Source organism: Podarcis bocagei (assembly GCF_964188305.1).
Source record: "Podarcis bocagei genome assembly, chromosome: 2".
Taxonomy (NCBI): domain Eukaryota; kingdom Metazoa; phylum Chordata; class Lepidosauria; order Squamata; family Lacertidae; genus Podarcis; species Podarcis bocagei.
Window position 1 is genome coordinate 50,841,534 of NC_138126.1, and position 24,371 is coordinate 50,865,904.

General features: G+C 40.4%; 1 protein-coding gene across 2 annotated transcripts in view; it reads left to right on the top strand.

Annotated features, from left to right (window-relative positions):
• Positions 1–24,371, top strand: part of DCP1A (decapping mRNA 1A) — a 38,008-nt gene that overhangs the window by 3,594 nt on the left and 10,043 nt on the right. For both annotated transcript variants that reach the window (XM_081185256.1, XM_081185255.1), the window contains exons 2-7: positions 1,673–1,713; positions 7,193–7,320; positions 12,366–12,432; positions 16,026–16,149; positions 19,780–19,890; positions 22,865–23,614. In XM_081185256.1, the coding sequence (XP_081041382.1) occupies positions 1,673–1,713; positions 7,193–7,320; positions 12,366–12,432; positions 16,026–16,149; positions 19,780–19,890; positions 22,865–23,614 (1,221 nt within the window). The remainder of the gene's footprint in view (positions 1–1,672; positions 1,714–7,192; positions 7,321–12,365; positions 12,433–16,025; positions 16,150–19,779; positions 19,891–22,864; positions 23,615–24,371) is intronic.

A 24,371-nucleotide genomic window follows, 5' to 3' on the forward strand; every position in this document is an offset into this window, starting at 1 on the left:
GGAAAGGCGCGCAGTGGAGAGGCTCCTGCCATAGCCCCCCGTGTGCTCTCCAGGCTGGAGAGGTGACACGCAGCTATAGAGGCTCCTGCCATAGTCGCGCGTCACCTCTCCAGCTGGGAGAGGGTCGCAGGGGGCTGCTTTAGCCGCGCGCGCGCTCTCCCTGCCGGAGAGGTGGTGCGTGGCTAAAGAGACTTTTGCCATAGTCTCGCGTCACCTCTCCAGCTGGGAGAGGGTCGCGGGGGGCTGCTTTAGCCGCGCGCGTGCTCTCCCGGCTGGAGAGGTGGTGCGCGGCTAAAGAGACTTCTGCCATAGTCGTGCGTCACCTCTCCAGCCGGGAGAGGATCCCGGGGGGCTTGTTTAGCTGTGCGCGCGCTCTTCCGGCTGGAGAGGTGACACGCAGCTGTAGAGGCTCCTGCCATAGCTGCGCGTCACCTCTCCAGCTGGGAGAGGGTCGCGGGGGGCTGCTTTAGCTGCGTGCGCACTCTCCCGGCTGGAGAGGTGACGCGCAGCTATAGAGGCTCCTGCCAAAACCGCCCGTCACCTCTCCAGCCGGGAGAGGGTCTCGGGGGGCTTGTTTAGCTAAAGAAGCCTCCCGCGACCCTCTCCCGGCTGGAGAAGTGGTGTGCGGCTAAAGAGGCTCCTGCCATAGCTGCGCGCCACCTCTCCAGCCGGGAGAGGGTCACGGGGCTATTGCTTCTCCGCTCCATAGGACGCACACACATTTCCCCTTCATTTTTGAAGGGGAAAAAGTGCGTCCTATAGAGCGAAAAATACGGTAATTTCATCAGAGGCAGGGGACCCTATGGGCTCTAAAGAAAACCTCTGCAGGCATGTATATGTCTGTGGGCATCATCTTGGCAACCCCTGACTCAGAAACAGAATGGTAATGTGGAAAACCTCATGTGCTTAAAAAAAATTGCAGACTGCAATTCTGCAGTGACTTTGACTTTCTGATTTATCTTATTTGCCCATTGTGTGGTGTAGGTGATGCTATTGAATAGCTCACTTTATCTCTCCCTAGTTGCCCACAGAATTCATGGAAAAACAACAAATATTTAACTTCAGGTTTTTAATACGAATTTAGCATGACAGATCAAATGTAAAAGTACATGCAATTTAACACCCTATTTATTTATGATTACCTTTTGAACCATGCCAACGAATCCACCATAGATTTTTTTAAAGTTCTAAATATTGTATGGAATGCTGTGCCTTCCTGCTTGGAGTCACCTTACATTATATACAGCAATATTAAATGCCACCATGTATAAACATTGGTATTAATGTATTTTTCTAGACCTCTAGCATAATTTCAGGGTTTGTTTTCATTATGTTGGAGCAGATGTTAGTATGTACAACTCAGCCATCTTCTTGACAGCACAGCGAGTCTTAGAATTCAGCCATAAATTGTATTCTTAACCATGAAAATAACTAGGATCCATTAAGTGCTATAGTTATAATTTTATGTTAAATGTAAAGCTCAGGGAATGAGCTGAAGGCACTTGAGCTGAAAACAAGCAGTTCTGGTCAGCAATTGTTTAGAAACCACAAATTCACCACCTTGGGTTCCATGGTGGAAAAAAGATGGGATATAAATGTAAGAAAATAAATAAAGCAGGGGCTGTAATGCTTAAATTAATTTATTGCTACAATTTCTTATTGTTTGTTATAGGAGAAGACTGACATTGAAGGTACTTTATTTGTATATAAAAGGTAAGTGTATATCAATCTTATTCTAGAGTCAGTTTTGCTTCCAACACTATGAATTGCAAAACTATTTGCTGTTCAAATAGAACATGCCTATTTTCCCCTACCTGCAGTTCTAAAAAAACAAATTTGGGCTTTCTTTTGATAAACAAGGTTTTCAGGAAAGCTTACATGCTACGGTGTTGTGCTGGTGTTAGCAACCCTATATATGATATTATTTAAAAATTTGTCATATCTTTTATGTAAACAAATATGCTTCAAATTCTGGTGTTTGTGTGGAAGAACCTCCCTGTTCCTTGGTCACATTAAATGGTATTTTCACCTGCCCCAATTCTTGGATATCCTTCTTAAGAAGGAGTAACTAGTACTGTACACAATTGAAATGGCTATAGTATGCTTAAATAAAGAAAGAAAATACTTTCCTAGTAACTGTTTTCACACTAAATTTGCCTCTTTCAAATTTCACTGATCCCCCCCCCCCCCTGTGAACCAGATAAATCTTTCCTGGATAATCACAGCCAGTTTAGCCAAATTCTCACAGGACATGCCTTGTGGCATATCCCTTCAGTGTGGAAAGCTTTATAACTCAATAAAGCTTTTCATTGGCTTCATTTCAGCATCTGCCACAAAATTCTTGTTATCTTTTACTCTTTGTGCAACATCTTTTCTTTTTACCCTTGTTTTCCATTATATACATGCCTGTGACTTTTTGTTCTTCAAAATTTATCCCTTCAGCCCTCCCAGAAGTTCCATTCTATACATTCCTTGCTGGTGCCTATGCCCAGAGCACTGTCTCCCTTCAAATCCTTCATCATGATGCGCCTTTCCTGTGAAGCCTTTGGCTTAATTTGTTTAGTCCTTATCCCCAAGTAAAAGGCAACCTTAATATGCACTTGGTTTTTTGAGCCCTCACGTTTCTTACTTCTGCTTTCCCTCTCTACCATTTGTTTCCCCCACAGTCAAAATTCTTCTTATTTATTAAACTTGTTAGTTTCATATTACAGGCGCTCCTGTAGAATGTACAATAATAATTAGATTGTAAGTTCCACAAGGAAGGACATAACCTGGATATGATGTGAATTGTGCACTGTAAATTACAGGCATGCAGGAGGTAGATTGGGATCTTCTGGTACAGTCATATCATGTTGTGTCCGCTTCAGGTTGCATGTGTTCGTCTTGCATCCTGCGGCAACCCGGAAGTACCAGAACGGATTACTTCTGGGTTTTGCTGCTCGTGCATGCGCGGAAGTGCTAAATTGCGCGCCTGTGCAGACGCGGCGCTTCAGCTTGCATCAGTTCTGTGTTACGGATGGGCCTCCGGAACGGATCCCATCAGTTACACGAGGTTCCACTGTACACCTCTTAACAATTTGAAGTAGATTGGCAAGGATTTCTGACTCCCCAGCTGATTAACAGTGACAGCAACAAAACAGCTCCCTCACTAACTTATACAGTCGAGATGAACAAAAGTGGGAATACCCAGGAGAGGGATTTTGTGTGGAATTCAGTTCCTGGAATTGTAGAGTTTGAAGGGATCCCTGAGGCTCATCTAGTCCAGTTCAGTTCTGCTACTCATAACAAATTCCTGGGCTCTGAATGCTAACTGTATGCCTTTTGCACCAGGCTCCTAGTTAAAAAAATGAAATGGCTCCCTCAAGTCTGTGCACTCCTTCTGTAAATAATGGCAAAACAGACAATAACATAAGTTTTGTCATTTTGGTTGTTGTAAGACAATGATCTAGTGATATGTGGTTAAGATTTGGTCTCCATATTTAATAGGGTGGGGTAGGATTTTAATGTTGCTGCAAGATGAGCATTTCTGGTTTATTAAGATTCTCTTTTATGTATTTTATATTTTGTATTAGATATGCTTTTATAACTGTTAGCTGCTTAGAGACATGTTTGTAGTCAGTAACAAATAAATATAAATAATAATGATTTAATATTTTTAATTACATCAAAAATGTTCAGCTACTCTTTCCATGGATGTTAGTGGTTGACCCCTAGTGGTTCCCATGCAGAACTGGGCCCAAGGGGAGGTAACCTAGTCCATTTCAGGTTCTGCTTTTGCACTTCTCATATAGGCATCTGGTTGGCCACTGTAAAAACAGGATGCTGGACTAGATGGACCATTTTATGTTCTTAGCTGCCTCTTCAGGTGGCAGCCTCTGCCAGTGGTCATGTATCTTTCCCCCTGACTGATTTTAGTAAGCATTGAATTTGCAATGAAGAGGGGAAGTGTATAACTGTGAGAGTTTCCCATAGTATCTTCAGACCTATGGTAGAGGGGATGTAGAGGATTGGTATTAACAGTAAGTAACTGACGACACTTATGTAATATTCTCCCCTTCCTTCCTTCCTTCCTTCCTTCCTTCCTTCCTTCCTTCCTTTTTATTTTGACTTACTGAAACTAAACTGGCTTGAAAGAATGGCCATAGAAATGCTGTTTAGCAGAATAATAGTAGTTGCAGTGTATCATCATTATATGAAATAGTTTAGTGTGACACTAGAGTTTGAGGTTAAAGGGAGTATTTTAAATATATGGTAAATAGAGGGTATAACCTTGAAATAGAGCTGTAGGAGTTTTTTGAGGGAGGAGGCCAACTTTAACTGCTGGAAATATTTAGAGGATGAGTTGGTGCTTGAAGGTGGCACGGAGAATCACTTTACAAGGTAGTGGACACTTGTGGTCAGCAGAGTGTTGCAATCTGTGGGTGATGAGAATAGAAAATGTGTTCATCACCAAAGCAATTTAATCTTTGGGTTTACTTAGGCCTGTAACATAGATATGCTGTGTGCTTCATTCTAATGGTTGACTGTTACAGATGGAGTGTCAGGTTACAACTGAATATGCATGCTTTTTAACTACTCTGTCTGTTGGCTGAGGGTCTTTAACTCTCTGTTTCCGTTCTTGAACTTGCCACTCTCACCCCTCTTATCATGCATACTGGACATCTCTAAGGACCCTAGTTGGTATTGTCCTTACATATAACTTGGAGGGTGCAGAACATGAGAGTCCTTTTCTGACCCGCTCAGTTATCCGTAGAAGATGAGATGGGTGCTTTGTGGTCTGTACAGTTTAATGTAGGCTTCCAGGCCTATTTCCTGGTACTTAAGGCAGCAGTCCTAACCCTACTAACCTGGAAGTAATCCACATTGCATTCAAAAGGACTTACTTCTGAGGAGACATGGTTAGGATTGTGCTGTTCTGATTTCCTTCTGCTTGTGTACATGTATACAGTTAAGGATTAAAAAATACAGTGGTGCCTCGCAAGACGAAATTAATTCGTTCCGCGAGTTTTTTCGTCTAGCGAATTTTTTGTCTTGCGAAGCACGGTGTCGGAAAAGTTTTGGAAAAGCTTCAAAAATCACCAAAAACCTCAAAAAAGGCTACCACACCGCGTTCTATGAGTTGCTCCTCGAAGTCAAGTCACAACTGTATTAACGGTGTTAAGAAAAAGGAAACAAACTTGCAAAAAACGCAAGACGTTTTTGTCTTGCGAAGCAAGCCCATAGGGAAATTCGTCTTGCAAAGCAGCTCAAAAACCGCAAAACCCTTTCGTCTAGCGAGTTTTTCGTCTTGCAAGGCATTCGTCTTGCGGGGCACCACTGTAACTCTTTAATAACAGTCTTCTCAGTAATGCTTTAATGCTAGCAGTGCTTTTAAAACTGTTCTTGTGAACCATTTATTTTATTTTGGGCAGCAAGAAAAATATCAATATGATCAGTTTTCTCCGAAACCTTTTTAGAGATCTAGATAAAATAAGTCAAAACCAAAAATGTCACTCTTCTTGTTTACACTGTTGTAATGCCTTTGGGCTTTCTACACATGCTATTTCCAGACCTTTACTGCTGTAATCATGACTTCACTTGAATTTTAATTATTTTTGACATGCTAACTCAGGCTGTTAGTCCATCTGTTATAATAGATGTAGAAAATTAAGAAGAAAGTATGTATTAAAGTGACCTCTTATGTTTCTCAGACACAGCCCAATGACACTTTAGGCCTGTTAACTTTATGGGATAGCATGCTTAACAGTGTGCTAGAATGCAGTTTGTGTCGTTTTTCTCTTGCATTCCCAATAGATATTTAATTTATTGTTATTTAATTTGGTTTCAAACACAGCTGTTCTTAACACAGATATACTTTTTATTTATATAAGAAAGGGTATGTTTGCAATAACGTTTTTTTCCTAGAAAATAGCTCATCATTGAAAATACATACTTTATAGCTATTTTTGGTATATTTGATACTTTTGATCCTGAAGTGCTTTCTGAAGTGTATTTTGGGGTGGGGGTGACTCTATACTTGCACTGTTCTGTTTTTTTTTTGGGGGGGGGCAAGAATTAGCATTTATGAAAAGTTTGAGAATTGGATTTAAGTGTGCCTCTACAAGTTATGTTTCCCACTCCCTCTCTCTGAATTGCTATTGATAACCTGAAATGCTAGCATTCTGCTCTAAAAGTTTTGCATACAAGGTTGTAAGCATACCAAAGTATCCTTCGGTGTTTTTTCATGTCATGTGAAACTTGCTATATAATTTTAAATAAAGCAGAAGAATGAATTTAATCCTCTTTGGAGTAGCCTTGAAAATCAGTTTTCTTTTCTTTCTTTCTTTTTAAAAAAGATTGTGCATCTCTTCTTCCCCTCCCCTAGTTTTAGTTACAATATTGCTAATTAGACTAATTAGACTAATCATTGCTATCTTTTTGATAGTCAGATACAGAAATACAACAATTCATCTGGTTAGATCCAAAGGTACCAGTCTGTGAGCTTGGCACATGTGTGTTCTCTGATTTAGGAGGAGTGCTATTCTTCTTGCATGAACTTTTGTCTTAGCTCTTGAATAATATCTCCAATTAGCCACTGAACAATAGTTCACAGAACAGCACCACTCCCAGAATTCCTTATGCTTGTGAAACACCTTGTGTTTCAAATAGCAAGCTTGCATGGCATTTTGATTTTACTAAAGTCATTTGGATATTCCCAAAGGAGTAATTGCTGATGGAAAAGCTTCTGTCAACAGAACCAGGAGGGAAGCAATTTGGTGATTCTACCTGCCCACTGGAGCCCCCTTTCTGCAAAGAATTTTTCTTGTGAAGTGGTATAAAAATTATTAAATTAAAAAAAAGTTCTCCAAAGAGCTGAAACCCTCCCCCATTCTGCTTCACCATCATTTGAGTGATAGCGTTGGATACATTTCATCACCATCATTGCTATTGATTATTTTCCTGAAAGCAGGTTGTTATTCATATAATGCATTTATTTAATAGTTTTTTTCCTCTGGATATCCATGTTATGCATTTACACCAATGGTGGCCAAACTTGGCCCTCCAGCTGTTTTTGGACTACAACTCTCATCATCCCTAGCTAACGGGACCAGTGGTCAGGGATGATGGGAATTGTAGTCCCAAAACAGCTGGAGGGCCAAGTTTGGCCACCACTGATTTACACAGTTGTTTTGTTATTCTCTTGAAATAACAGGTCTGCGTCACCTTACCATGGCTTCACAATTGTGAATCGACTGAATATGCACAACTTGGTTGAGCCTGTAAACAAAGACTTGGAGTTTCAACTACACGAGCCCTTTCTTCTGTACAGAAATGCTAACTGTGAGTATAAACTTGGAATAATGTTGTTATTTAGGAGACCCCACTTTTTGAACTGCCCTGGACCACTTCTGCCATTAAAGTAATATACGTGTAACATGACAGTAGCTAGTTAGACTCTAAACACCAGTTCAGTTTCTGGGGTGCCACTCTTCCAGCTGTGTTCCATCCATAAACAGTGTTAATTCCGTGTGTTATATAGTCTTCTGTCTTTCTGTTTCGACACCTCTCTGGTCTTTTTGTGTCCTCGAACACCTGTCTCCATAATTCCAATTGATTGAATAGTAGCAAATAATGGTTCTTAACTGATGTGTTGAGGTAGGGTAATGTCAAAGGCTAGCAGGGATGGGCAGATGCTTGGTTAGGGGGGTGAAGTAAAAAGTCTTGGGAAGCAGCATGCAGTGGGTAGGCCATGCTAGATTTGCGTGTGCATTGTGGCCCTTCTCCAAGTCACCACTTCTCAGAGCTAATTAGGGCTGGCACCCCAGCCAGCTGGAGGCAAATTGTTCTGAACATGATGGGCCTTATTCAGCATAGCATGTATTTGTTATTTTCAGCATTTCTGTCCTACCTTTCATTAAAACTATATTCCAGATAGGAAATGGGCACAAGCAAATTATCCCCAAAGATCATAATTTAATTACTTTAGTTTGGCACAGCCCTATTTCCTTTCATTCAAGGCTTTGCTATGAGATCAAACACATGTCACATAACCATTCTCTTGCCACCAGAGGTAATGTTTGCAAGGACCTGAGAAATTCAAAAAGCAGGATATTTTGAATCAGTTTGGCAAGTCTGCTGGATCTCTGTCCTCTCTTGACCACAGTATCTTTAGCTGAGGGAGCAGGCATGCAGATATCCAGCTATTTGTTTTAGGAAAAATTGTGTTTTTCCTGATAACAGTAACAGCTGGATTATTCTTTAAATCTTTTTAAAAAGCTAGCATCACTTATGCTAATTATTCAGTATTGAATATGTTTGTAACATCAGTAATATGCAGGAAGCAATATAAAGCACTCAGTGACGAAAAGGATATGACTGCAAGTAAAAACATTTCTAGTGCCCTACAGAGTTGCTAACTGTGCCTTTCTCCATAAAGGGCTTAAAATCTAAGTATCAACGATTTAATAAATTCATAGATACAAATGTGATCAAAAATTTCAGAACCTTGGGTTTGTTTGGTTTTTAAATCAACAATTTTGAACTTACCTCTAAAGGTCTTAAAGAAGTATGCCTCCAAATCAGTTTCACTCACAATTCTTCCTTTGTATCTAATGTCACTGTCTTGATGTAGAGAACGAAATTCCATGCTAATATTAAAAGATAGGTGGTGGTATACAACTCTGAATTCTCAAATGAAGATATTGCCTGCACTTGTCCCTTTTCTTCTTTTTTGAGCTCTGTATGTCCTTTTCCCACTTGAAATGCAGCAGCAGAGATATAATTCCAGAAGGATATACTTGAAACTCTGTTACCTTGGTGGTAACAACAGATTGCTCCCTAAATATACCTTTGTAGCCAGGCAGTCTTATTTCGTTGCTGTAAAAATATCAAAGTGGGTCCAGAAAGTTGAAGACCAGCCACATGTGGATATCAGCAGTGTTGTCAGAGTGACATGTGTTTGATCAGGGAAGGGGAATGGATCTTTAGTAACTGCTTTAACTCTGCCTTCTCAAGAAAGATAAGGAGTGGGACTGCTGTTGCTATTTCTGTAGAGAGAAATGGTAAAATTGCATTTAGGGTGTTTATAATGGAGTTTAAGTTGAGGGCAGCCAAACATGTAGAATAGTGTGGCGCAATGAGCTAATGTGTTAAACAGCAGTCACTTTCTTGTTCTGTGTTCTGTTGCAAAGCAGTTATCTCTTTTCTGTCTTCGATAGCTAGCTTTGTTCAGGACAAATCCATTAGTACTTGGCTTTGATATCCTCTTAGACATATGTTTTGTTTCACCGTGCTAATAACTCCAGATTAAATCAAAGACTCTTCTCTCCTCCTTCCTTCCTTCCTTCCTTCCTTCCTTCCTTCCTTCCTTCCTTCCTTCCTTCCTTAGCATAACCTTTAACAGAGGTCAGCAAACATTTTCAGCAGGGCCACTGTCCCTCAGACCTTGTGGGAGGCCGGACTATATATGGTTTTGGGGTGTGTGTGTGAATTCCTATGCCCCACAAATAACCCAGAGATGCATTTTAAATAAAAGGATACATTCTACTCATGTAAAAACACGCTGGTTCCCGGACAATCCGCAGGCCGGATTTAGAAGGCGATTGGACCGGCCCCGGCCCCTGGGCCTTATTTTCCCTATCCATGCTTTAAAACCTTTAATTGTTACACCCTGTCTTTTATAAGTTATATTACAGTTGGTAGTTGTTGCTACTTTGCAATGAATTCAGCTCGTATTATTGGTCTTACAAGTTTTCCCTTGAGTTAGAAAATGTTTGTGAGAAGATGTCGCTTGTATTTACAGTGGTACCTTGGTTTATCAACTTAATCTGTTCCAGAAGTCTGCTCTTAACCCGAAACCATTCTTAAACCGAGGCTCACTTTCCCTAATGAGGCCTCCCACCACCGGTGCCTTTCCACCCTTCGGATTCCGTTTTTAGACCGAGGTAAAGTTCGCAAACCAGGACACTACTTCTGGTTTTGCAGAGTTCGTAAACCGAATCGTTCATAAACAGGACTGTTCTTAAACCAAGGTACCACTGTATTATTATGATTTATTAAATTTATATACTGCCCTCTTCACAGGGCAGTTTCCAATAGTACATACCGTAATAACAAACAAAAACAGTACTGTACCCACCCCACATGCTTTAAAATGCCAGAGATTGTTTAATTAGCCAAAGGCCTGGGGTAAGGGGAATGTTTTTGCCTGACACCTCATAATATGTAACAACAAGCCACCACAGAAAAGGCCCATTTTCTCCCCCCCCTTTTTTAATTAAATTTTATTTCCAATATACAATATTTTAAAACCACAAACATACCAAAAAAAAGAAGAAAAATAAACAAAAATAAACAACAAACATCAAAACATAAATGCATTTCTCCAAAAGTACTAATTCCTATCCTATCCTATCATATCATCATTCTGACTTCCCTCCACCATGATTTGAGCTATATCACATTAATAACCTTCTTGCAGTTCCTTCTTTCAACCATTGTCTTTACTTCGCAGATTCTATAATTCACCTATTGTTATTTTTATATTTCCTAAGTTTTTTTCCATGTATAATATAAATTTGTTCCAATCATTAATAAATTTTTTGTTACTCTGATGCCTGATCTTCTGTGTCATTTTTGCTAGCTCTGAGTACTCAAATAGCTTGTTTTGCCAGTGAGCAACCTGGCCATTGAACTCTGCAGCAGCTGAACTTTCCAAACTGTCTTGAAAGACAGACTTACCTATATAATTGTGTTGCAGTAATCTAACCTAGAGGTTACCAGAGCCTAGATGACATAAGCTGGGCATATCCAGATAGGGGTGCGGTTGGGCCACCAGCCAAAGCTGATAGAAGGCACTCTGTCCCACTGAGGCCACCTGAACCTAAAGCGACAGCAGTGGGTTCAGAAGTACTTTCTAACTGAGTATTATTATTATTTTGATGTTTAGGACACAGCTATGAACCAGTTTCCTTAAAAGATAGTTTTGCATTGCAATAGTCACCTGCTTTCAAAGATTTAATATTTCACAACGCTGAATGGAATCACATCTCCAAATTTTTATTTAAGAATTTGTCCCTTACTGAATCCCAATTTTTGTTAAGTATGGTTTAGTGTTTTGTGTGAATTGAGCCAGAATCTCTTAACACTGAGACCTGGCCACAAGTTTCCTGTTCCATGGAATTATGGGCCTGCTAGCTTGATCCAGTTCCCAATCCCTGTTCTATTATCTGTAGTATATTATATCTTTTTTAGAGTCCACAGTTATTTCAAATCAGATTACTAAACTGGGCATCACTCATCCTGCGTCTTCATTTTGTCTCTACCCCAGTAGCAGAGCTACTCTTCTTCCTGTTCCCATGCGATGGTTTTCTTAACAGTGCCTTTTCCTTTGTTTATTCTGCTTCATATCCTTTGCTTCCTTTACCCATCCTCTCTTGGGACTCTGTTATTTAGCCCGTTACTTACTTTGTCTCTCTTCCTCCGGCTGCCTTGCCTCCTGACCTTGAGTTTCCTTCTTGCTAGATCCTTTTTACTACTTTGCAAGAATAGAATGAAGGTTTATAGCCAGGAAGGTGACACAGAAAGGACTCTGTATATGCGTGTCAGATGAAAGGCTAGAAGTACAGAGTGAAGCAAAAGGAAAGACTCATGCAGTCTCACAAATTTCTGGTTCCTTTAGTTTAGACCTTTTCTTTTTCACTCCCAGGGCAGAAAGTGAAATATACCTTTTTAAATGTATTTAACGCTTATACAGAATTCTCTTTTGAGTTAATGTTGTTAACTTCATAGCATTTTAATGGTACAAGCATACACATACCTACTCAGAAGTAAGTCCCACTGAACTAAATGGGACTTACTGGTACATCCAGTTAACTGTATAATGTTAAATCCAAAGTCTAATTTAAACTGCTACTGACTTCTAAGTGAATGGTTCATAATTATCATACACATATAACTGGGCTGAATGTTATGTTGATTTGCACTGCACTTTGGGTTCTGCACTAGTCTTAAGTGCTCATTTTATCTGACCCGCCTGTAATTAAACCTGTCAGATCGGGAGCTTTTTACATGTAACCTTTTGTTTGGCCTAAGATTAAAGCTTTTGCCTGGGAACAAGATGTTTGTTTTCAGTATGGTTGTACATATTAAATTGTTCACTAGCAAGTGTAATACCATCCTGTTTTCATGAATATTTGAAATTAGCCAGTAGTACTGCTCATATGTGCATAAATCATTTTAAGTACAGAATTTGTAATCTATGCATCCTGATGTTTTCTATTTGAAGATATTCTGTAATCAAAATGATTTAATAATAATAATAATAATAATAATAATAATAATAATAATAGAAGATTAACTGTCTTTTTTAAAATACCTTCCTCAAGTGTCAATTTACAGTATCTGGTTCTATGACAAGAATGACTGTCACCGAATAGCAAAACTCATGGCAAAGTAAGTATCTCATTTTTTTAAAACAACTTTGTGTTATTTCTAGTTTGCATTTTATAGCATTTCCTATAAAACCATGTATCTTTGCCAATAATTGTGCCGCCAGTAAAAATTCATGATAACTTAGTTTGTAATGTACTGCTTAATTTTGTGCTTAGAGTAAAGGCCATTTACTTTCTGTGTTTGCATGCAATGCTAAGCCAAACTATGTCTTAGCACCCAGGCAATGTGATATGAGCTCTCTTATAGTGCGTACAAAGTTTATACATGAGCAGAACAGAAGTCAAAATATCTGGAGGATAATGCTATATCAGATAGCCCTGGTACCTCCAGTATCAGACACTACATGCCTCTGAATACTAGCTTATTTGATGGATGGATTAATTTGTTTAATTAACTTTCCCCTGCCCCATTTCTTCCGAAAGAAGCCTAGGATGGCAAACACAAGTGAATAAAACAATTCAATACAGATTCAGACTAGACAAATCCTATTGCTGGGGATCACAGTCAAGAGAGCACTTTTGCCCATGTGTCCTGCTTGTGGGCTTTCTGTAGACACCTGTTTAGCCACTGTGAAAACAGAATACTGAACTTGATAGGCCCTGGGCCAGGTCCAGCAGGACAATTCTTTGGTCAAGAATTTATCATAAACTGGTTCATTTTTATAATTGTAAAGTAACAGAATTATTGAACGGGTGCGATCCGTTGCTCAAAATGAGTGAGGAGTTGCAGTAGATCACTGTACATAACACTCCTGATTCTGCAACCCAATGCTGGGTTCAAATTCTGGTCAAACCAGTGGATAAGAGTGGGGATTAGATTTGTGCTGGAGAGAGAGGGATTTATACCAAGTAGCACACGATCCCATGGCTACCAGTTTTTTAACCGTGGTTACAATGTTAGAAGCATTCCATCTGCATTGATCCAGTGATACAGAATCAAAATACTCAGATCTGAAGCATGCAAATTAAGATCGTCTATGCCAATTAGTGAAGGTTTGCCTCGCTTCTTGTTGTGTAATTTGGTGGCTTTATCGCAGCGTGTGCCCAGCATGTCCTCTATATTACCTATGGTAAGGTCATGTCTTGGAGGACAAACCACACTTTTATTTGGCATCAAATAGCTGCATCAGCAAATACTTTAGAGCTCAGAGAACGGACCACTCTCAACCCTCTCCAGGGAATTTATTGGTATTTATGATCTTCTGTTTCTGTGAGTTTTTCCTTCTAGACTGGGGAAACATTAATGTAATGATGGAGTAAGCTATTGGGAGTTAACTTGCCCTAGCATCCTTTCATGAAGAGAAGATATGGCGTGATTGACATGTTCTGTGATTGTTGTGATATCACCTTTTGGCTTTCCCATCAGCTGCCTGTAATATAGCCTGATGCTTTTGACATGGCATTTCCTGTTCTTAATAATCAAATCTACTCTCACTGCAGGAGACTAGATTAAAAAAAAACCAACCACTACTCCATCTCATTGAAGGTTACTGTGTGTTAATTCAGGTGGCTTTGATCTAACCTGTTTCAGGAAAGTGGACCATTAAGTTTTTAGCAGGCTCCCAAGTAGGGACCAAGCACTGGCTATTCTGAGCCAGAGCCTAGATCTCCTGCCCCCTTCCCTCCCATTTTAAAAGCTTTGTTGAAGGAAGCTTTTTTTATAGGGTTATTGGATGCCCTCTGAAGCAGAGTGGTGTTGATACCCAGCCACCCATCATCTTAAGCCACATCTGCATTATACATTTTTAAAGCATAATCATACCAATGTAAATAGCCATGAGTTCCCTCAAGAATCCTGAGGACTGTAGTTAAGGGTGCAGAGATTTGTTAGAAGACCTCTATTTTCCATTACTCAGCTACAATTCCCAAAGTTCCCTGGAAAGAGGGAGTGATTGCTACCCTGCTATGGTTCCCAGGATCCTTTAGGGGGAAGCCATGACTATGTGGTATGATACTATATAAAATGTATAGTGCAGTTGTGGGCTCAGCTGCTGAGAGGCATCTATGTTTGTAAATTAGCATCTCCAAATATTATGCATCAGGGATGCCATCTCGTCCTCGGGATTGTGGGTGCCTGCCGCTGCAACATGGGCGTGCTACGTTACACACACTACATGCAGGCGTGTGTGTGTGACATCACATGTCCATGTTGCGGCGGCGGTGGCTCCTCTTATTCCTCCTCTCCGCAGCTAGCGGTGTACTGTTTTCTGTGGGGAGAGGCTCAGACTAGGAGGTGGAGAGACCCTGCTCCACATCCAAGCCCCACGCCCTGGAAAAGGATGGCTTGCTCACTGGCTGCGAGGACGGAACTGAACTGTTTCTCTCTCAGAGGCAGCACCGCTTCTGCCTGCTGGCTTTTCTCATTGACTTTGTGGTGGCTCAGCCTCCACAAGTCACTACTGTGGGTGCCCACGGCCCCCTGGAGATGGCTCCTATGTAATGCATATTTGGGTCATGGGCTTGTGCCCTGATCCTTTAAATTTCTAGCAATGTTCCTGCTCTGGACCAGTGAGAGAGGTTATGGTAAAATAATAGTCTCCTTTAAAACACACACACACACACACACACACAATTGATATCCCATCTTTCTATGCATATGTACACTGAAAGTTACATTTAAAACAAAATAAATGTGACAATATAATCAACTGAAATCTAAAAGTTAGCACAGTATATTGCAAAACAGAAGCAAAACAAACCTTTAAAAGGCTCTGACTAAAAATGCAAGTTGAAATAAAATAGTCTGTAAGTGCGCACTTGAAAATAGGCCATGAAGGGATCAGACATACCTCTCAGTGACTAGACTATATCATTTGTATTTCTTTCCCTCTAATCTTATTCTTTCTTATACAGAATTTTGCACACAAACACACCATCCAGCTGATGAGAATCAGGCTATTCCCATAATGCACTTAGAGCTTCCTGTGATAATTTGTGCCAAAAAATGTCATTATAAACTGGGCTCTATTGGTTGGCAATAAAACATTTTTGGAATTGTGGCTAATAAAGGATTTTATAGAGGAATCTCCTGGTGTTGTTTTTTGATGGGCTGCTGCTGTATTTCACACTGTATATATTGTACATGTCTACAAAAGTGGGAAATGTTCACATGAAAAGTGAATTGGCGTGTCTTGGTGACTGAGCATATTTACAAGTAGCCCAAATTCAAAATTCCTTCAAATGCGTGAAAGCTTTTTGTTTGTGTAAGTGATCTGCTTTTTTTTAGAAAGTACATTTACTCCTTCTACTATCTTGAAAATGACCTAACTTGGTCATAACCAGTGGAATCACAGGTGTTGGTTTACAGTATTACTTGCTCCAATTTACATGGCCTTACTGTTAGGTTATCTAAATGCTGTACATAACCACTGTACAAAACCCTGCCAGTTTTGGGAAGTAGAAACCAGCAATGAATTTAAATGATAAAATTCAGGTTTAGAACGTATAGCTCTGTTGGGGTTAAGATGTGCACAGAATTCATGAAGCATGTATTCAGTTCAAAATATGAAACATATGAAAATATGAATGGTGTGTTTTACTGTACATTTTTAATAAAATCTAATCATATGCTGTTTCCCCCCTCCTCTATCATAGAGTAGTGCAAGAAGAAGCTCAGAGATCCCAGCTGCTGTTCCAGGACAGAAGAAGTGTCAGCAGGATTAATGGATGCACTGATATCCTAGAGATGCTTAGCAAAGCTAAGGTTGAATATGAACAGGTAAGGAAAGTATCTATATTAGAAATCAGAGGTCAGACTTGCATTACATATTTTAGTGGGAGCCAAAATAAACTAACTGCTAACTGTTGGATGGTTATCCCTCAAGTATTTCCATTCATTCTCTTTTCTTTTTCTAGCAGTAGGCACTGGCAAAATGGGGCTGTCCTGCTTTGTTTTTCTGAGAATAACTGGATTTTCATTAATGTAATTTTTGTGTGTCACTGTAAATAATTAGGCTTTTGAAATTTAATTTCAATCTCAAATGGCTGCCTTTCTGGAAGCTGAGATAAAAGTCAACGGAGGTGTTGCATACTATTACTGAAGGTTCATGTTCCGTCTGTGCAAACTTGATTATATTACCAACAGTCCAGGAAAAGTGGGCAACAACAAAGTTGCCTGTATTTTAGTATCCCCCTAGCACAACTTCACACTAGAAACTTTCCTTACAGTCTTCAGTACTATAATACAGTCTGTTTTCTTTCTCCTTACCCAAACTTGCTGAAGGAGAAAGAGTGAGCAGTGAATCATCATAGGCAGTGCATGGCAATATTACAATGCCTCAGGGCATGTTGAATCATGAAGCAAATGGCTAAGGGCTTTCATCTATCCTGGAATACCAATTTTAGACACATTGGTGTTTATCCAAGCTAGAATAAGTTGCTGTACCTTTTAAAAACGAAAACAGTAGCCTGTCATGGTTTATAAAATAATGGCGACATAATCTGTCTTGGCTCTGACAGTGTTGACTGAAAACTTATAAGGAGAAACAATGAGAGAGAGAGAGAGAGAGAGAGAGAGAGAGAGAGAGAGAGAGAGAGATTTCCCCCCAAGCTTCTGTTTTATTTGGGAGAAGGGGGTTATGTGAGTTAAACATGCAAATATGGTTTTGCCTTAGTATTTTACATTTGATCAGTTTAAATTTCTTCGTTTAATGCCTTCCCAACTCTCACCTTCAGTAGTAATCTGTCTAGATAATGTATAGTTGTCTAGCTCACCCTGTGTCTTCTTAATTGTATTGCAACCACACATCCATTACTGCCTAGGTTCTATTAACTATGGCAGTCTCCCCACCATCCCTCCAACTCGCCTGTGGTGGGGTGTCCAGTCCTTCAGAAACGTGTGCACCATGTACGCCTCATCTACTTCAAGCCCCCACCCATCTTGTTCCCCCCCTCCTCAGGGAGACATGTTAAATGAATCATGTAGGACTAGAGGTAATAAGAGAAAAGAGAATTAGCAAGTACTCCTTGATTTTGATTTTTTTAAGGTGGTGGAGTAGAATGAATTAAGAAAAGGAGCAGTTTCAATTAGTTGGGTCCAGAGTATCTACTTCCATTTTTTGAAAGAAGCCTGGATCCATCAGAGGTTCCCGGTCATGGATGAGAAGATGACTTATGGCAATTTTCCCATGAAGCCTTATTCACCACCTGCCACACTTTTCTGAAGGGTCCCCTAGTGCTACAGTATACCTTTCAGGGAGCGACGGAACGAAGGAGAAGTCATTGAAAATACTCCCCCCCTCCCCCTCTTCATGTGTGGAATGTTTTGTGGCCGCAACGCTGTTCATGGGATTTCTCAACACAATTCAACAACATTGAGACATTAACATTATTATTTCTGTATCTACATAATGGAATAAAGAAAACCTCCTAATTTTCTGCTTTCCATGCTGTTAAAGACAAAGGAGAAGCCCAGAAATAATGTGGCATCCTTAATCATGTGAACTATTCTGGAAAATATGTCTACTTGTCTGTCTTGTAAACGTCATTGTAAGCTAACTTTCTGTCTAAATCTGCATGCCCTCTTTTCTCTTGGGGTCTAATATGAATAGCTTGGACAGGTTGAATTGAATCACTTGATTTAATGTATACACCATTCTGTACACTCAGGGCAGGTTGAATTCATTATAATGCTGCCTCTTCCATCTGTGGGAGGCAGGGACTCCGACTCCACATTCTTGCGCATACTTTGCATAACTCCTCCAGCTATTGAAATGTGCCCTAAACCACAGCTATCCAATTTGGTTTTCAGAGGTGATGCTTCTAAATATGCAGCTCTGTAAAGTACCTGTTTAATGAAAGAAATGAGAGAGAAGCTTTAGAAATAAACTCCTGGTATAAATTGAATTAGTGTTTTATGTTGTTTAGTTGTGGGTTCTTTCTGTTGCTGTGTCATGTGACTTACACATTATTGCTCCTTATTTTTTTAATTGTATGCTTTTTCAAGCATGTGTATGTTTTTATGTCATTCCTCTTACTAATTCCTTGCCAATTATTTTGAGTCTATAATAATTATAGATGAATTTGCATTTTATAGAAAAATCTGCCTAGTACAGTCCAGATGGATCATAAAATAATCCTGCTGTGCAGCCCACATGTGGTGGGCAGAGAGTCGGCATGAGAATGGGTAGCAAGGAGTGAGAAAAGAGCTTTGTAACTGCCTGAGTGATTTAATATAGGATTCTAAATCAGTTTAATCTTTCATGTATTCTCTGCATCCAGTCGGTATGTGAAAATGAATGAGTTTGGTTAGTGGGTAGATTCTTTTTTAAAAATAGCTAACTTTTTCCCTCCCTCTTCAGAAAGATTATAACACTTTTTGTAACCTGGCCTTAAACAAGCAATGATATTTTGGGATTGTATTTATAAACAATGAAATTGGGCTTAAATTCCTTACCAAAATGTTAACCACACTAAAAGTGCAGGAAATTGGGGGGGGGGGAGAGAAACAGACACGGCAGAGGGGGTATTGTCAATCTATGTTGTGAATTTTAAATCTGTAAGATAAAGTACATCTTTACGTATTTATGCAAAGTTGTAGTGATGTGGCAGGTTTCCATTGCTGGCCATGTTTGCAGCTTGCAGCTTGCTACAGTCGGCTTAACTTCCTTGTGTTGATGGTCAGCTCATGAAGCTTGAAGCTTGTACTTGGGGAAAAACTTTGCGTAAGGTAATATATCGACTGAATTTTTTCTCCAACAGCAGCAAAGACTGTCAACTTCAGCTCTGTTGACTGCATCATAAATGGCACACTCAAGATTTAAACTGGCAGGTCTCTTGAACCATGAAGCTGAATCATCACTTTATTTTAGTGCTGTTAGTACATTTGCCTAATGCCTGGAAACATGCTGGACTCATGACTGTTCTAGCTAATTTTATAATTGTTCTGTGTACACCTTGGTGTGTATTTTCACAAGTGTAAGCACATCTACCCTTTTAGAGGACATGCACCCGGTTGTATAGCTGTAAGAGATGTTTTAAAACTCTGTTGCCTAGACATTCTGTATCTTCTCCATTCATTTGGGTAACCCAAATGGCCTGAGTCATGCATTCTTGTCTAGCTGACAACGGCTGGGAGAACTGTTTGGGTTGAAGCTGGGTGATACTGGCCATAATGTTTAATCAGCTTCTGATCAAGTCGTGCCTTTACCATGACACTGGCAGAACTATCATATGATTGTGCAGTGTGATCACCACAATATTGAATAGATAGTATGTTGTGAAAAGCATAAAAGTGCAGAGAGAAGAAGAGCAGGCGAGGCAGAGATCTTCCTGGGAGGTTTATAGAGGGGTGCGAAAAATGAACACGTCTGAGTGGGAATTAAAAACAATAATGCATTTTATTTTCTAGAATCAGAAGAGTGACCTCATTTGTTGGACACAACCAAGTGCAAATCCCACAAAGACGGAAAATACAGAGATTTCAGAGCATGGATCATCAATGTTACAAATGCAAGACCATGTATGTTCATTTTAAAGCACTGTGACACTACTGCACTGTTTTGTTACCTTTATAATAATTGGATCATGGGGTTGTATCCACTTCTTTTTTTCTGGGGGGACGCATACCCTTAAATATTTTGTGAATCTTTGTCCTTTTATCCATTTACTATATTTATTCTTCCTGATTTAAACTATAAAATGGTGTTTTTCTTGAGTCAAAATGAGAGTACTCCTTAACATTTTTAAAGAAAAAAAGCACTGGTTGTATCCAATGGTAGTATTGTGAGCCAAGGCACCCCATTTTCACCAAGGCACCCCAACAATTGACGCCCTCTGTGCTATATCCCATAGTGTTTCAGAGGATCCTCTGGCTCTCAGGAAAAGCTTTTGAGGGGCATAGGGGACTTGTCCTGGGTAGGAGAGATCAGTAAAATTGGGAGCCATGTTTTGTGCAAGTGGAAGTGCTTAATACTAGTGCAGAGCCACCAGTTGGTAACAACCATTATGAGTTTATAGGTCCTTCTTACTGGAACATGGTGTTCTGTAGATTGCATTCAGTGCTGTTCATAGGCAGCTGTTTGGATCCAGCAGAGGCTTCTATAAACAGAAGGGGGTGGGAAATAATTTTCACTGATTTCCCCCTTCCCTCTGGAGACCTTCCAGAACAACATGGAAGATCACTTGGAAGACGGCAGAAGAAAGAGGCAAGTTGCCAAAAACAAAACAAACAAAAAACCCCAACCCCCTCCCTCTTCTGCTGGATCAAAGAGCCTTTTGTGTACAGAAGGGACAGCATTGGAAGCAACCCCTGTTGTCTTCATTTTAAAGGTACAGTGGTACCTCGGGTTACATACGCTTCAGGTGACAGACTCCACTAACCCAGAAATAGTACCTCAGGTTAAGAACTTTGCTTCAGAATGAGAACAGAAATCGTGCTCTGGCGGCACAGTGGCAGCAGGAGGCCCCATTAGCTAAAGTGGTACCTCAGGTTAAGAACAGTTTCAGGTTAAGAACAGAGCTCCGGAACAAATTAAGTACTTAACCCGAGGTACCACTGCATAGGTGAACTCTGTGTTGAACGATACCTGAACTATCACATATTATATTTGTTGGGGCCGCCTCAGGTGGCGTGATCTCAAGCTTCCTCTGCTGCTTTAAAAACAACAAGAGTTCCTAACACAAGAGAAACAGGCTAGACTGGAACTTTTCTTTTCCATGGTGCTTTAAGCTTAGAAAGAAGAATGTGAGAACCATGAGTGCAGCATTCATGCCTCTGTTGTATGTCTAAACATGGGGCAGCGCCCATTGGATTCTGCCCCTTCTGTAGCTTGCTTTTAAAGCAACAGTAGGGAAGTCTGACCACCTAGGCCAGCTTTTGGCCCTCATCGGACATCTTAAAGCTTATCAGTCAACTAAACAGGAGCTTTGGCTAAGAAGTGAGACAGATAGCCAAGAAAGATACTGTATACTAATACAGAAAATTGGTTGCAAGAAATAAGATGAGCAGGTCTTGTGCCTGCTAATAGTGCCATCTCATGGAGGAAAAGAAGTGGTGCACAATTTAATCTTGGAGAGTCTCCTTCTAGAAATGGGGTTTTAGGGCCATTTTGTCTTACTGAAGCCACTGAGGGTTTTTGACAGATCTACAAGGAGAATTTTGGATGTTGGATGTTTCGATTTTTAAATTGATGCATTTGATCAGAAGTAGTCTTATGTGCCTTTTTGGCTCTTAATGGGCTTTGGGGTGCAAAGTCCCAATTATTAGTATGGAATTGAAGATTAAAGTGAACCAGTGCTGTAAGATTCTAAAATGTTACACTTCTAGATCACAGGAGTTTTTCCATCCTTTTTATTTCTCTTTCTCTGCCACCTTTTTCCGTTTATTATTCTCTTCCCTCCCTCCCTCCCTCCCTCCCTTCTTTCCTTTTTGGTGTCTTCTATTCTGGGCCATTATTGGGCTTATACACACATGGAAGGTAATGGCTGGCTGGTGAAGGGCCCTGTGTGAGAGGCAGGGAAGGGAAGAAAGGGAATCTCTCAGGTGATAACTGGAAGGGTCAACCCCATTCTCTGTGAGACAAGGACTAAGATCTATTTGAGAGAGGACTTTGCTATTTCTTTTTCTTTTCATTTAGATTCATTTGTCTTTTATTATATTGTATTATGAAACGGCTTCCATTTTTTTATATATATATAAATGAGTTTTGCAGTTCTGAAAGTGGCAGGGAGCTAATTTTCTCACCATGAATATTTGCTTCTGTGCACAGGGAGCAAATAAATCCTTGCAGTAATAACACACAACCCCATTTCTCCTCCATGCTGGAGCCCTGCCTTGTGTACAGTAACACACCATGTCATGGAAAGTAACCCAGTACCCTTTTGTTGGCCTTCTAGCAGCTCATTCCTTCCTATGCCCATGTGCAGAGCTTACTTCTACTTTAAACTCCTTTTTTGTACTTATCTATTATAGTTTGCAATCTTTACAGATATGAACTACTTATTTGTGAGGCGAAACTGATAATTCCTTGAAGTATCATTTGGACTGGCATGAGATAGGATGGCAATATTTGTGTAGAATGGGTGAAGGAGTATGAAAATAAATAGCTTCTTGGGGCAAGTGTGCTTACGGCTCCATCATTTTTTTAAGTCACCTGATAAATAGTCTCTCCTTAAAGGTATTTGCAAATTAAAATGCTTTGCAATTTTAAGGACAATGAAAAGCAGTAGGAAAACAAACTCTTTCAATTGGGATTCCAAGAATTGGTTGTTAGCATGTATTGTTTCACCGTGATATACAAGCATATTGTGCCACATAAGTATAAAAATATTGTTGATAAAACCTATGGCCCGTAATGTGTTTTTTGCATGGCTCTATAACTTTTAGCAAGCTGTTCTCTTTTAAATTCTGCACACTACCACTAATTTACTGGAGACTTGTCTTTGCATACATTTTAAGCTGAGCTTCTGGTTGTTCTTTTTTTCTCTATTTCTAGCCGTGCTCATCCATACCAAAACACCTAACAGTGGAAGAGTTATTTGGAACTTCATTTCCAAAGGAACACAGTACAGTTCCCTACTCGAATCCAGAGAGAACCAAGAAGCCTGACTCCTCATGCAGAGAGCACAATTTGCTCCTTCCTTTTTCATTTGAGCAGTCGACAGTGATCCATCAGCCTCTGGGGAAACTGGATGGCTCAAGCTTCAAAAGTAATTCTTGTACCTTATTGCCACAGGAGTGTATGCCGCCCTTGCTGATTGCCTCACCTTCTGCCCCACAACCTGAAGTGAATAAAGCTCCAAACTATGCCGTACAGCTAAGCCCTAACCTTAATTCCACTCTGGCCACAGAAGCTCCCTGTGTGCAAATGCTTCAGAGCGGCAGCACAAACAATAACATGCTGCAAGTTATGCAGCAGGCTGCCAAGCAAATGTCTCCGCTTGTGAATCAGCAGCCGTCTGATATGAACCACGGTCCGCAGAACATCACTCCCAGTCAGAACCAATTCTTAACATCTTTGGCTGCAACCAGTACAGAAAGCGCTTCGAACATGCCGCATCCAAATACGGATCTCCTTCAAAAACTCAGGTTGACCCCACAACATGATGTTATGCAGCAGTCGGCAAATAAAGCGCCAGTAGCACCTAACTCCTCTTCTGCCGCTAGCCAGCTGGCGACCCCAGATCGTTTCAAAGAATCCCACACCAAACAAGCCCTGACCGGTAAAGCAATTCCATCTGTTCAGGTCAGTTCTCTTAGTGTATAATAAAATGGTTAGAGTGTTATCACACTGCTGTTCACAATAGAGAAGCAGGCGGGTGGCCCAGGTATGGAGGCAAGTGGGTGGAGCAAGCAGTTGGAGTGCAGCCCAGGTGAGCTGCAGAAGACCAGCTTCCCATCAGCTGTCCTGCTCTGCTGCCACTGCACGCCTCTCGTGGCTTTTGCTATCCCAGCCTCATCAGCATGGAAGGCCAGGGAGGGAAGTGGCAGCAGAGCAGGGCAATTGCTGGGAACCTGCCCCAGTTTGTCCTGCCTGTTCCTCTGTGGCTTGCCTGAGCTGCTGCTTAGGCGAGCTGTGGGGAGGACAGAGGTGCACGGCTTGGGCGAGCAAAATGAGCAGGGGTTGCGGCTCCTAGTAAATTAATATATGTAGATTGCTTTAGCAATAAGGTTGATTGTAAAACCATTGGTAGGTTAGTGCTGTTAGCAGCGGTTCTCATGTTATTACACTATGTTATTTGAGTCTGAAAGTGCCAACACAATTTCTTTCTTGCCAGCGGGTGAATTGGACATTTATATTGGATACTAGTCTTGTAAAGGGTGCTTTATAACGCTGTTCTGGCTACCCAGTTAGTTATTTTTTAACAATGTTGGGTTTTCAGTGTTTTTCTTTAAAAGTGATGTATTGATCAGAACACTTTGGTCCAATACAGATGAAATTGTGCTGATTATTTGTTGATTATGTCAGTAGAGACTAGATGGTCAGAGAACTGTGCTTGAAT